Raw genomic sequence first — 13,709 nt, 5'->3', positions numbered from 1 at the left:
GGCGCCAATGAAAAGCTTTTTAAAAGGAAAGTCTGTTACTGCAAAGATGTTTTTATTTTACAAGAATTTTGAAATGTTAATTATTACATAAAAATAACAAATAAATTATACAATAATAATCAATTTTTTGTAATACAAATATAATAGATGCGGTTTAAGCTTTTTCTAAAACTACAATTTTGAATTTTCTTAGTATGCCCAGTCTTAGCCAAATTAGAAGACCTGCCAATGTGCTTTCAAAATTGGGGCACAAAAATCCTTAGCTTCAAACGCTTTGGCAACACTGTATTTGGACCGCACGCTTTAAGAATTTGTTTTGATATTAGAAATTTGTTTATTCCTTTCAAAATATGCGTTATGCACAAATAATTGTGGGGCCAGCTGGCAGCGGGAAGGTGAGACTAGAAAAACTTCCCATATTTTGTATAATTTTCCCAACTAAACCCTTTCCAGTCGACGTATTGCAGTAACATGCAACAGTATGCCATGGATTCTAAGCGGAATATTCAGGTTGTAAACCTGGATCCGGCGGCAGAGCACTTTAGTTACACCCCGCTCACGGATATACGGGAGTTGATCCACTTGGACGACGCCATGGAAGACGAGGAGCTTCACTATGGTCCGAACGGAGGCCTCATCTTCTGTCTGGAGTTCCTGATCGAAAACCAAGATTGGCTTAAGGATCAGCTCTGCGGCGGCGAGAATGAACTTATGGTCGGCGAGCCGGACGATGATTATATACTGTTTGATATGCCTGGCCAGATAGAACTGTTCACCCACCTCAAGATGGGAAAGCAGCTGGTGCAGTTGCTCGAGTCATGGAACTTTCGGACATGTGTAGTCTTTTGTCTCGATTCCCAATTCATGGTGGACGGCGCCAAGTTTATATCCGGTACAATGGCTGCGTTGAGTGTTATGGCCAATATGGAGCAGCCGCATGTCAACGTACTTACCAAGTGTGATCTCCTGAGCTCCGAAGCGCGAAAGCAATTGGAGTTCTACCTAGAACCGGATTCACACAATCTCATGGGCGAGCTGACAATTGGAAGCGGCTTTGGAGAAAAGTATCGAAAGCTTACAGAAGCCATTGGATCACTGATTGAGGATTTCAGGTAAGTTATCCTATTTTTTTGTGAAGTTTCATTAAAAAGATTTTAAGTCTTTTAGTTATGATTAAATCTTTATATTTATTTATTGTGTATATAATTAGTTTTTCTTCAAACTTATTAGGTGCAAGCTTGATAAAAATAGTACTATAGTTTCAATTCGTATTCAAAGGATTGAAAAAGGTATATTTTAGTAGGTAATTACACAATTAATTCCGTTGATTTTTCTAATAAATCTTCGGTGCTTCGAATTTCGAGTCGAGCTCATTATCATATATATAAAATTATATAAATTTAACTTCCAAAATTAAAATGAAATAATTGTACAACTTTCCTAGCCAAAAAAGACTTAAATTCTAAGCAATTAAGCTTTCGTTTTGCGCGTCGGGTGAAATGGGTGCTCCATTTGGGATAAATCTGGAGGATTCTGTTCGAACGCGCTGATCTCCTCCATTCCGCTATTGGCGATTTCCCACAACTGTGGATACTCCTCCTTGAAGGTGTTGTACCACTTGGCAACCAGGGGATACTGCAGCAAGTCAAAGTCGATGGCTTCCAGGCACAGTGTAGCCGAAATTAGACCAAAATCGGCGATGGTTAGATTGTCACCAGCAGCGTACTTGGTTCCCAGTCTCTCCAAATAGGTTTCGAACACCTCGAGGGCGTTCTGCACCTTCTTGAGCGACATGGGTGTGCGATCGTAGTCAAAGAAAATGGGTGCCATGCTGTGGGCCGAAATCGGTGCATAGTAGAAGCCCATGTTGAAGCACAGCCGCTGATTTATCAGTGCTCGCTGGTTAACATCCTGCGGGTACAGAGTCGAGTCGGGTGCATACTTATCGCACAGATATTGCATAATGGCGATACTCTCCGACAAATAGAACCCATCGTCGTCCAGCACGGGTATTTCCTTCTGCGGGTTCATCTGAAAGGGATTATGTCTTATTTTAGTATTTTATTATTTTCGCCACTGTAGTGTGTATTCACCTTTGCATAATCCTCAGTTCGGTGCTCCAGGGCACAAAAGTCCACGTTGATCAGCTGGTATTGGATGTTCAAGGCCTTGAGGGTCATGCGAACGGCCAGGGAGGGTGGCCCATCGGAGACGGCGTACAGTTTCATGGTGTATATGGGTCTGTGGGCAAAAAAAATCAGCATTAGCTTTTTGGTGGCCTCTCGTTCGACCGGTTTACCGGCCCCAACTAGCTCTAAAAGTGAAAGCCATTTGCCTCTGTCTCTCCTCTTACAAATTTTTCTATTTTTGGTTCAATTTTTTCTCTTGTTGGATTTTTATAAGTATGCATATAAGTATGGTTAGTGATGTGTTAGTTTCCTATGGTATGTTTTGTTATTAAATAATTTTAAACCTACAAAGTTGTTATGCACTCGCGGAGCTCTGAAATACCACTGACGAGGTTTTAAAAGCTCCCACAGACTGCAGGTGTTCGTTTCAATGACAATTCAAACGAGTTTTATGATTTAAATATGGTTTAACGACTATAAGATACCCTGTACTTACTCAACAGAGCCGTAGCCATCAATATCATCGGCCGATTCCTCCACGACTTCAATTATGGCATCTGTGTTCTCCATTTCCATGTACTGCTGATCTTCTTCCAGGGGGACTTCCTCGCAGTCCTGCTCAATATCGTCCTCCTCGATGACATCGTCTTCCTCCTCTTGCGATTCTATTTTTATGGAGGCTGAACTATTTTGGCTTCCAGAAACCCTTGGCTTCTTGTGAACCACAATATCGTTGCTGATATTGGAGACATTGAGACGCTCGATGGCCAAGTCGCCGTACTCCTCCTTGATCTGATCCAGTGACTTGCCGATAAAGTGCAGTGGCCGGAACTTAAGCTTCTTATTGTTCTTCTTGTTAATCTCGTTGAAGAGGCGCCGCTTGATGTCGTCCTCGCTGAATGGATGACAGTGATGGTTGTAGACACGTAGCACGCGGATGGAGCCATCTTTTTGGGTGGCGGTCGAGATGCGGCTCTTGCAGTTGATCTCCGGGTCGCGACCCTTTATGCATACCCAGTAGTTGCGTGAAATGACCCCCCGATTCTTGGCGTGGTAAATGTAGCCATCGACGCAGAGCAGCTCGTGCCCCTTGGCCGAGCGCAGAGTGCAGATCTTGGTGAGATCCATATCGGGTTGGGCGCCCTTGACAGGCTCAACCACTTCTCGCTTCCTGCGGATGTTGGTAATCTCCGGCTGAGGCTTCGGCAATGGTGTCGATGTGTTGAGTCCCACCAGTGCATCTGGAAGAATCTCTATTTTGGCACTTATGTTGTCAGATCCATCCTTCATGTACTGGACAATCATGTTGGCTTTGGCTTCTGGCTCCATTTTGATGGCTCCGTCGATTCCAATAACCTTCTTCATCACCACATTGCTGGTGTCCACCTGCTCGTAGCTGTCATCTATGCTGGCGTCACCTTCAAAGGCTTCTCCTGTCTGACTGGCTATGTCCTCGTTGCTCTCATAGGCCACTTCCACCTCATGATCCATCTTGATTTGCTTTAGGTCGCTGTCCAGCTTTGCCTGTTGCTTGAGGCGACGTACGATCTCTTTGAGGTCTGGCAGATGCGTGTGCTCCCCATTGATGCGCAGCACCAATGGCCCGTTTTCCACCGGATTCAAGGTAATGCGAACGTGGCAGGTGTTGATCTTGTCCCGACGATTGATGCATGTGAAGAACATGTGGCCATTAGATCGGCTCTGGGAGTCAAAATGGTACAGGTGTCTGTTCAAGCACAGCACCTTGCGACCCTTTGCCGAGGGCAGAAAGGTGAACTTGGTCAGGTCGGTCTCTGTAAGCGGATTGTATCCTGGTGGCGGCTCATAGTCGGCAATCACTTGGAAAGCCGCGGGCCACTTCGATTCCTGCTTCGGATGATCCGACTGGTCGACTTGGGAAACCATCTCCATGTATTGGCTGTCTTGAACTTCGGAAGGCCCTCCACCCTCGGCCCCCACATACACATCGTAGTTCTCCTCGCATTCCTCGATTATGATCGATTCTAGATCATCGCACCGCTGTCCCACCTCATACGAATTTTCGGTATCAAAGTACTCCAGATTGGGGCATTCGGCTAACACTTCAGCTGTCTGCTCATCCTCTACCAGGACGATCTGGTGCTTGGCGAACATGTGCATCAACTTGGTGGCGGAGTAGTGCGGGTGGATGTGGGCGTCTGTTTCCAAGGCGTGCAAGCGATGGGATCCTGTCAGCGTCGCTTCGGTGCAGATATAGGCCGTGCACTCTATGTCCCGCTTCCTGACGCATGTCCATCGAAACACGTCTCCTCTGTAGGACTTGCCGTCCAAATAGTACAAGTGGCCGTCGATGCACACCATCACGCGACCATCTCGTCGTCTCAGCATGAATATACGTTCTTTGTCCTTTAAAGAAAGGAATTAAAATTTTAATAAAAGTTTAAAAATGTGAGAATTATAGCTGAAGTCACAAGTAATAGGGAAGTCCTACCATATATGTCATGTCCCTCCAAAAATTACTCATCCTGTGTCCTGTTTTATCCCTTTAGTTATAATATATCCTTCTTCCTGACATACAAATCTTTGAAATGTTTGTAAACACCTAGTAATGTGACCATTTTTTTTGCTAATCTTGAAGACATTGCCTTTAATAAAAATAATAATCATACATATCATAAACCAATCCCTAAAAATTTACCCTATCAATAGTTTAAGCCCTGCCCATTTTAGAAACATAAGAGTTAACCTAATTCTCATTTATATTATCTATAATTATAATTATTATAATTTAAAAAAATAGGTCAGGTTATCAGCCTCTTAGAGAGTTTCATATTCAATTTATTAAAATCCTGAGTGCCAGCTATAAGAGCCAGCAGACGCACCTCAAAGTCCAGCTGAAAGGAGGCTTCCAGGGCGGAGGTGTCAATCCCGCCCTGGATCCACTCCGGCGGATTCAAGCCCTTGTTGGCGCGCTCGTACAGTCGCGCCCGCTTTGGCTGGGTGGTGCTATAGGCGTCGTCCATCTTCATGACCGATAGCCGTTTGCGTTGGGCCACCTTGTTGACTTCGTGGTCGCTGCAACGTGGATGGATGTGGGGCTGAATCACTTCCACCACTACGTGATCCTGCTTGTTCATGGGATTGGGAAGAATGGTACATATGCGGGATTTGCATGGAGTGGATCGGTCTTTTCGCCGGTTGCACAGCCATCGGTATGTTTTGTCTTTGCCAATGCGGTCAAAGTGGTATAGATAATCGTCAACGCAAAGCATGTCGACGCCCTTGGCGGACCGCACCACGGACACCTTGGTCAGGTCCATGCCGTGGTCCTCCAGCGCATCCATCTTCTGTTTGAGTTCGAATCCCTCCATATGTTTCGGCGTTTTTAGCGTTTTTCGATTTTCCAGAAAAGTGTTTTGTATCGTAAATTAGGCGATTTTGTGTGTGTGGCTTTAAATTTGTTGGTTGGGATTTTTGGTGGTATTTCATCAGCTCTCCAGTTGCGCGCCCATTCGCCAAATCCCCGTAAATATTAATTGGACACTAACTAATCACGTCTTAAATCACTTTTTAATGGTTTTATTTGGTTTTCCCGTCCAAATTAACAACACAAGCACATTTTTTTTTCTGCGACGCGATGAAATAATGGATTTGTGAAAATACCAGGGTTGCGAGCGTTTAAATGGCGTTGGTGTTGCCACTTGTCAGCTCTTTTCCATTGTTTTTACTAAATATTATTAAACTATTTTATTTTTATTTTCTTGTTTTGCAGTTTGGTGCGATTTTTCCCTTTGGATCCACAAGATGAGGAAAATATTGGCGATCTCCTGCTACAAATCGACAATGTATTGCAATACGGGGAAGATGCTGATGTCAAAGTAAGGGACTTTGATGAGCCTGATGAGGAGGAAAGGAATGATACATAAAACAAATATATTTTTAAGCTGTTTTTTATTGTTTTAAACTTAAAGAAAAATTAATATACCAGTAATAAATACATTAAAATAAAATAAGAATATATCAGCTATTGCATCCCTGGCTGCAGCGTTGCCACCTTATTGTGTTTTTGCAGCTCTGCTTCGTAATTTGAAAAACTGCCCTCCGCGTTTAGACGCTCTAAATAAACAAGCTTATTAGCCGCAATTCGATGTTAATTAAATCATGCAGGAGGACCTCGACGAGAGTCCCGTGGGTCTAACCGTCAGCCAGGAAGCTATCACTAAGCGCCTGGCCGCGCTGAATCGATGGCAGGATGAGCAGAGGAGACTCCTGGCGGAGCGTCAGAATAATCAACGCATTCTGTTGGGTTTGGAACAACGCAATATGTACAAAATGCTGGGACTACTGCATAAGGATGGGGATAGTGCAGAGAACAGCGTCCTCGAGGAGGAGGAGGATGTTGAGGAACCCTCCATTCAAATGCCGAGACTAATGGAGCATCCAGAACATGAAGAAGTGGTCAGAACCAGCCCTCAGGTAGCTAAGCCCAAACGCCCATTTCTGCGACGGGGAGAGGGTCTGAAGCAGCGGTTTAAAATCAATCCGGATGAGTTGAGATTGGACAATCTTCCTCGCTACAAATACGCCAACGCACATCCTCAATATCGTACGCCTCTGAAGAAAAGTAATATTAAAACGCGCAAGGATCCTGCTCCTGTTCCAGTCCCTATGAGTGTTCCTGCCCCTGCTCCTAAAAACCATCCCCCACTCGACCTGACCGAACAGCGCTTCCAGCAGCTCCTTATCAGCTCCAATAACGTTGTCAGTTCGACGCCGGATCTCAAGTCTTCCCATATATCTTCAACCACTGCCTCCAGTATCTCCCCGAAAGTCCGTTTCAGAGACAACAGGAAAAATGCAGGACTAGCTGACGATGAAGCTTCCTCAGAGGCAAGTCCGTTAACAGGTGTTTGCTGGGCACAGGTGCTGGATACTCAAAACATTAAACCCCTCATCCAACGGCGTTCAGCCCAAATCCGGGTAGAGGATGATAGCAATGTCAGTATCTTTGAGTTGTTGGAACAGAAGGCCAGTGAGGGTAACTTCGATATGAATTCCAGCTGCATACGTGCCTTTATGGCTCGCAAGGAACACCGCCGAAATATGGCGGATGACTCGGATCAGATTGTGGTCACGCAGCAAGTACGGCAGATGCGACTACAGCCGGAGGTTGGGGAAGTAATCGTTCAAGAAATTGATGAAGAAAATAATGAAGAGAACGATGAAGAGCTGGAGGACGAAGAGTCCACAGAACAAACTATGACCATGACCCCAATTCAGGTGGGCAAAGCCCAAGTGCGAGTACGTTTTTCCGACTCCAATGATACCCACGAATACTCCGATGGTTCAACTCTTGCCGATGGCTCCAACATTCACCTCTTTGAGCAGTTTAAATCCGCTCTATTTCAGGCTCTGGAACAGAAAAAGAAGGGAACTGCAGCCGGCCAGCAGGCGCAGGAACCCCTAACGCAAGATCTTCAAGAAAAAGCCAACCTGGTTCGCACTCGCCTCGAGGAATTGGAAGCTGAAATTGCCACATTCAAGGAGAAAAACACCGAGCTTTTGCGTCTCAAGCAGCAGCATGAACTCGAGAAGGCTAGGTGTGCCCAGGAACATCAGGAGGCAATGGAACGTGTCCACGATGAGAAAATTCAAGCGGAGATCTACCTTCACGATGAGCGAATGAAGATTGAGGAAGAGCGTCGCAAGTTTGAGCAGCAAATGCGGCTTCAGAAGAGTAATGCCAACACCAAAGAAAAGAAAGAAATAGCCGCTCTTAAGCAGGAAGTGGAAACACTTCAACTGCAACTTAAGCAAAAGGATCAGGCTCATGTTTCTGCCCAAGCTAGACTGCGAGCTCAGCTTCGGGCCAGCGAAAAGGAGCAGCGCAACTACCGCGACGAGATCGAGCTTCTGGGCAAGGAGAACAAGCGCCTGGAGCACGAACTGATCAAAATCAGTCGCGAAAACAACAGCAAAATGCTGAAGGAGATCAACAGGAATATTGCCCGACTGGCTCCTAAAGTGGTGCGTATAACCCTTGGTATTTTCATAACCTTAGTTTCCAGTTAATACTTACGTTTCTTTATGTTCCAGTTGCCTTCAGCTTCCGCTTCCCAACCCGTGGATGAGAATGGACGTCGAACTCAGTCCCTGGATGGAAACGCTTCCGCAGCTCATGGAAAGCAACAGGAGTCGTCTAGTCGGCGCCAGAGTAGTGGCAGTGCTCACCAGCGAAGTCGAAGCCGGTCTCTAGGCAGAACAAAAAAGAAGCCAGAGGCCCTAGAAGAGAGCTACGCTTCAAGTAGCAGTTCGGCTGAGGTCGAAGAAGTCGAGCCAATCGAGCCATCCCCAGGTCCAACAAATCCAACTAATCACCCGGCGGCTGCCAACTCATCTAGTGATTTTAAGCGTGAAATTGTGAATGCTGATGGGAGCAGGGATATTTGGTATCCCAATGGAAATCTTAAAAAGATAAGCGCCGATGGCATGAATATACGCATGCTTTACTTTAACAAGGACATTAAGGAAACGGATATTAGAGAGGGAACTGTGAAGTACTACTACGCCGAAACCAATACCTGGCATACCTCATACCTGGATGGTTTGGAAATATTAGAGTTCCCCAACGGACAGACCGAACATCGTCGTAAGGACGGAACCGTTGAAATACATTTCCCCAACAATAGCATCAAAGTGGTGGATCCCAGCGATGCGGAGAAGTTGGAGGAGTGGCGCTATGCGGATGGAACTCATTTGGTGCAAATGCGAAATGGGGACAAGATTCTAAATCTGCCCAATGGCCAGAAGGAGATTCATACAAAGCTAAATAAAAGGAGAGAGTATCCTGATGGAACTGTTAAGTTGGTGTATCCGGATGGTAGCCAGGAGACTCGCTACTCCAATGGTCGTGTGCGTCTGAAAGATAAAGAGGGTAAACTAATCATGGACACTGACTATGCCAAGTATTAGAATAAGAGGGTTTTCCAATTTTATCAATAAATATAGTTTTTAAATTATTAAATATATGTTATCTTCGTTTCCCTTTTCGTATTATATAAATCGGAACAACTGGGATCGGCTGACTATATCCTATAGCTGTCATATATATACATAACTGATTGATCGGAAATGGCATAACTTAGATATTATTTAAGTTAAAATGTTACGGCTTTGTGTGGATGCCATTTGTATCATACTAATCCTCACACATCCTTATGTATTCATATCCTTAATTCCTTCCTTCCTCATCCCTGATTAACTTAATTCATCTATAATTTCTAAAGGAAAACATGTTTGTTTACAAATTAAAAATCTGAAAATGTAAACACTCATATTTCCATTGCCTACTTTTAAGGGCGCCTTGAAGTCGAATAGGAATGAAGAGTAAAATAATATCGTTGTTTTGCGTATGATAACATTCCAAAATATTCTTCAGTTTGGTAACTATTCAATAAAATGTTTAATAATAATTAATTAAAAATAAAAATTAAAAATCGCCCTCCTCCTCGATTCTCATAGGTTGCACTTAAGCAGGGCCAAAAAATCGGGAAAATAGTAATTTTTTTTTTACAAAATTTTTTTTTTGCTTGCTTGCTTTGGTTGTTGTAATTCTAGTTTTTGTTGTTGTACTTTTTGTTGTAATTGGTTTTGTAATGTTTATTCTTTTTTTTATTTTTATTTTTTTTTTACTTTTTTTTTTTTTTTTAAGTTGCCATATATGCTTCTGCTTTTATATATGTAATTGAATAATCCTAAGTGTAATAACTTTGATGTTTTCTAAGATAGAAACATGGACATTTTTCAAAATTTGTTTCAAAAGAAACTGTTTTGGTCTCCGATGACCAACAATATCCAATATTTGCAGAGTATATCCCATCCGATATTATCTTTTAACAAAAACTGTCGTTTGTTGTTCTTTTTTTTTAACTTATTTTGAACAGTGATTTTATTTAAACATATCATATAAAATAAAAAAAATATTAACATTATTTATTTAATTTATTGTTAATCCTTCGGAGCGTCCATATCAGTTGCCATCTTTAGATGAGCATCAAACTGAATTGGATTCATGTTGAAAAGTTTCGATGCAAACTGAACCATTTGTTCGTAGGTGATCTCAGCTTTAGCCCGCAATCCCCAGAGGAAGTAGATCTTAGAATCGTCGTAGGCGCTCAGCACGGAGCGCTCCCGCTTTAGATACTGCTGCCTAATGAAAGTCTCCTCGATCAGCTTGCGAATGTTGGGACCAAAGTATCCATGTTCTTTATCGACACAGATGTTCAGCATTTCCAGCATCCCGTACAGCTTCGTGTCTTCGATGCGGTTTCCTCGCATAAAGATGTACATAAGGGTGAGATATAGAAGCGTGTATTGAGGTCTCTGGGTGGGTGTCAGTTCATAAATGGAAGCCATCGGAGTCTCCGCAGTGCAAATAAACGTCTTGCTGGTGGCATCGATCGGTTTGAATAATATGCCAAACCGTGTGCTCAGCAAATTGATGACGAGCGGTAGGCGGCGTACCACTTCTTTTCTGTCCCCAACCGTGGCGAGTAAGTCCTTTTCCTTGATTGGAATCTTTTCAGCCGAGTGATCCAGGATGTAGTTCAAAATGCCGCGCACTTTGTCGTCTACTTCAGTCACGTGCTGTGACGCGCTTGTCTGAGATAGGTTTACAGTCTGACTTCTAGCAGCGCGAGATGTGCTAGCCATCTTTGAATCCAATTGTCCTTAATAGTTGTCAAATATAAAATTAAATGCAAAAATACGAATGAGATATGCGAAATAATATTTCAAGAAATAGTGTGACTGTATTCAAGACGCTTAGATATACCAAATGGCTAAAATGGTTCTGCCAATCGATAACAGTTTGGTATTTTTATACCATATTGGCGCCAAAATTCAATTTATGAAACGGTCAATGGGCCACTTGACATTGTGCTGCATTTTCGCCTGGGTCGTTTCCGTCCTGTCTCACTTGATAGTCATTTTGTGGTTTTCAAGTGCGAATGAGCACTTTATGTGCTCGTTAAATCGCACAAACTGGGCCAAGTGTGAGCGCTGAAGTGCCGACATTAGTGGGTTAATATTGATTGGGTTTGCTTGGCAGGCCAGCTTTCCTATTGTCTCTTCCGATTTTCTCATTCAGTTTACTGTCAGCCGTTTAAAAGAAATAATTTTCTTTTGGTGGAATTTTCAATATTTTACAACCTAAATACATTAAAAGCGCATTTTGGTGGAGACTTCTGAGGTGATGTGTTTTTAATTAAAATGGCAAAATCATGGCGACGTGAAGCAGCAGGAAGCAAACAACTTTCGAAACTAAACGCGAATGACATGCACGGTCAACATTCCCCACGGAGACTCAAAATAAACAGGCCTAGAGCAGAGCCAAACAAAACGAAATGGAAATGCATTTTGTGCAGGAGTAGGCACTCTCAGACGCAATTGCAGACGCAGACGGGAGACACGAGGGAGAATTGCCTGGCCAAACATATTTTATTGCCTTGAAACGTGTGTTTTAGGTGGCGGTGACTGAGGTGAAAACTAGTTACCTGCGCCTGCGTAAGCCGGCTAAAAAAAAGTGAAGTGCTCTATCCATAAGTGATAAATGTATAGGCGGAAGGCAGACCAAAGTTGACTGGCCAGGCGGAGCACCTTTAATTGATTTGCCATTGTTCCGGCTCAGACAAAAGCCCGACGCGAGCCAAATCTCAGAGGTCAAAAATTTATGAGAGCCTTTTGTATTCGACCGAAATGGATATCCGTTCGCATGCGCAATTTTATGCTCGACCACTGGCTCTAATAACATAAGAATTTGCATACCAAATCTGGCCAAGTCAAGTGAAATGCCTTGGAGTCCAAAAGAAACCGCGAGTGAGTGAGTCAACAAAGCGCATTGTCAACGCTTCGACTTTGACTTTCTACTCACAGACGAACAGTTTTGCTTTCAAAATGGGTATTTGTGACGAAAACTTTGTCAACTCCAGCCCTAACTTTTTTTATGGCCGACTAATTGTAGACACATCCCCGCCACTCAGAGTCGTATGGCGAAGAAATGCTTTTCGTTATACCGCCTGCTGAAAAGAAAGTCAAGGTCTTTGCCGAGAGACATGAGCGGTGAACTTGCTTTGCAGCTTTTGGCATTTAGTGGCCATAAAAAATTAGCAAAATGACATGAGCAAGCTATTTAGAATTTTCATGATAAACAGAAACCCATGACCGACCAATAGAGTAACGACAACGGGTTTTTGTGCTCGCCATGGTGGCAAAAACTATTAATAAATTAATAACAGAATCTCAAGAGAAGCCAACAAATACAAAACAAAAGTGTGCACAAAAAAAAGAAAAGAAAGCTAACATAGGAATGCTGAGAGGTTTGATGCTCTATATGATCCGGGTTTATTGGTTTTTTATTTAATTTTAAAGTAACCTATATAAGGATTAGGATTTATATAAGGATTTAAACGAAATGTATACAGTAGTAAAGTAAAAAGTTATTTCCAGTTACTTATATGATTTTTATGTTTTTTATTGGTATTTTTACATTTTCAAATTCTCTTATATTCCCTTCGAAATTTTTAGTTTTTTCTTTACTTTTCCAACCTCTTAGCAAAAGCTAATAGCCCCGTTTTCGATTGCGCTAGAATAAAATCAAGAATCTAGCAACAATAGCCGGCTTTTGTTGACTCAGTCTGGTTGCGTGCTGTTCCCAAAAGTGGACTGCCTTCAGCGGAGTGGTTTGGCATTCTTGTCGAACGGTGGCTGCCGCTCGTGGCTGATCTGGCCGATCTGGCGATCACCGCTTAGCTCCCGAGCACAGACCGGCACTTCGATTGGATTATGATTTGCACCTCTCCCGCATCGTTTTTTCCCCAACGACCAGTTCGCCGCTAAATGTCAATGGGGTTCACAATTAAAAAACTTGGCTATAGTCATTAGTTGGCTGGCATCTGAAGTTGAGTTCTAAAACAAAAGACTTAGGCAACAAACTTGTTAGGCAGATGTCGCTGACTGCTCAATTAAGAGGTCAATTTATACACCCAGGCCATGGCCTAAAATGGACGAGCGGATTTTTGTGTTTTTGTTTCTCCCTCGACCTTTTACACTTAATAAATTTTGATGCAAACTAGTTGGCAACGGCACCAGCAGCCCTGGCTGATAATCAAATTAAACGCTTATCAGTTAGTTTGGCAAACTGCTGCAACAATCGCCGTAATTAAAGACAGACAAATGAGCAATGACTTGACTGACTCCACTTGGGGGCCAAGTTCATTCGTGCATATCGAATCGCGTATACGCACTGTGTGCACTGACGACACCGCAAAACCAGGGGGTCTCACAAATGGTTCGCATTTGTACAAAAATAATTGATGGCAAAGCGGATCTAAAATGCTTGAGAAAATGCGATTTTTGCATTAAAAGTTTTCTTTCAGAGCAGCAGGAACTAAGATTTTATTTATTCAAATTACTAATTTATGTGCGTTTCTAAATATTCACTTTTTTTGAAAATATTTGAAGGTCGTTTAAAATCAGATTATTTATTTCTATGCAACTTTGTGGTTCTTCCAACCTGATCATTTCGCCTTCGTGGCTTTTTGT

General features: G+C 43.0%; 4 protein-coding genes across 5 annotated transcripts; 2 read left to right on the top strand and 2 right to left on the bottom strand.

The window, feature by feature from the left end:
- Positions 1 to 245: 245 nt before the first annotated feature.
- Positions 246 to 6,098, top strand: LOC108130641 (GPN-loop GTPase 3). The gene is made up of 3 exons (XM_017249207.3): positions 246 to 395; positions 454 to 1,112; positions 5,881 to 6,098. The coding sequence occupies exons 1-3, from the start codon at positions 351 to 353 to the stop codon at positions 6,032 to 6,034; spliced, it is 858 nt and encodes a 285-aa protein (XP_017104696.2). The 5' UTR covers positions 246 to 350; the 3' UTR covers positions 6,035 to 6,098.
- gfzf (GST-containing FLYWCH zinc-finger protein) lies at positions 1,238 to 5,783 on the bottom strand. Of its 2 annotated transcripts, XM_017249205.3 has the most exons (4): positions 4,991 to 5,783; positions 2,626 to 4,514; positions 2,094 to 2,241; positions 1,238 to 2,031 (listed from the first exon to the last, which is right to left on the bottom strand). In XM_017249205.3, exons 1-4 carry the CDS (start codon positions 5,477 to 5,479, stop codon positions 1,471 to 1,473), a joined length of 3,087 nt encoding a protein of 1,028 aa, XP_017104694.2. In that variant the 5' UTR covers positions 5,480 to 5,783; the 3' UTR covers positions 1,238 to 1,470. The 2 variants fall into 2 exon arrangements, with proteins under 2 accessions (XP_017104694.2, XP_017104695.2); XM_017249206.3 differs by lacking the exons at positions 2,626 to 4,514; positions 4,991 to 5,783 and adding an exon at positions 2,478 to 2,550.
- A 67-nt stretch (positions 6,099 to 6,165) lies between the features above and the next one.
- Sas-4 (spindle assembly abnormal 4) lies at positions 6,166 to 9,085 on the top strand. Its single transcript, XM_017249290.3, has 2 exons — positions 6,166 to 8,135; positions 8,205 to 9,085. The coding sequence occupies exons 1-2, from the start codon at positions 6,270 to 6,272 to the stop codon at positions 9,078 to 9,080; spliced, it is 2,742 nt and encodes a 913-aa protein (XP_017104779.2). The 5' UTR covers positions 6,166 to 6,269; the 3' UTR covers positions 9,081 to 9,085.
- A 989-nt stretch (positions 9,086 to 10,074) lies between these two features.
- MAGE lies at positions 10,075 to 10,908 on the bottom strand. Its single transcript, XM_017248767.3, has one exon. The coding sequence runs from the start codon at positions 10,818 to 10,820 to the stop codon at positions 10,116 to 10,118; it is 705 nt and encodes a 234-aa protein (XP_017104256.2). The 5' UTR covers positions 10,821 to 10,908; the 3' UTR covers positions 10,075 to 10,115.
- Positions 10,909 to 13,709: the final 2,801 nt, after the last annotated feature.

This window comes from Drosophila bipectinata, chromosome 3R, assembly GCF_030179905.1.
Source record: "Drosophila bipectinata strain 14024-0381.07 chromosome 3R, DbipHiC1v2, whole genome shotgun sequence".
Classification (NCBI taxonomy): Eukaryota; Metazoa; Arthropoda; class Insecta; order Diptera; family Drosophilidae; genus Drosophila; species Drosophila bipectinata.
The sequence above is the reverse complement of the archived record's forward strand: the minus strand, read 5'-3'. Positions and strand labels throughout refer to the sequence as shown.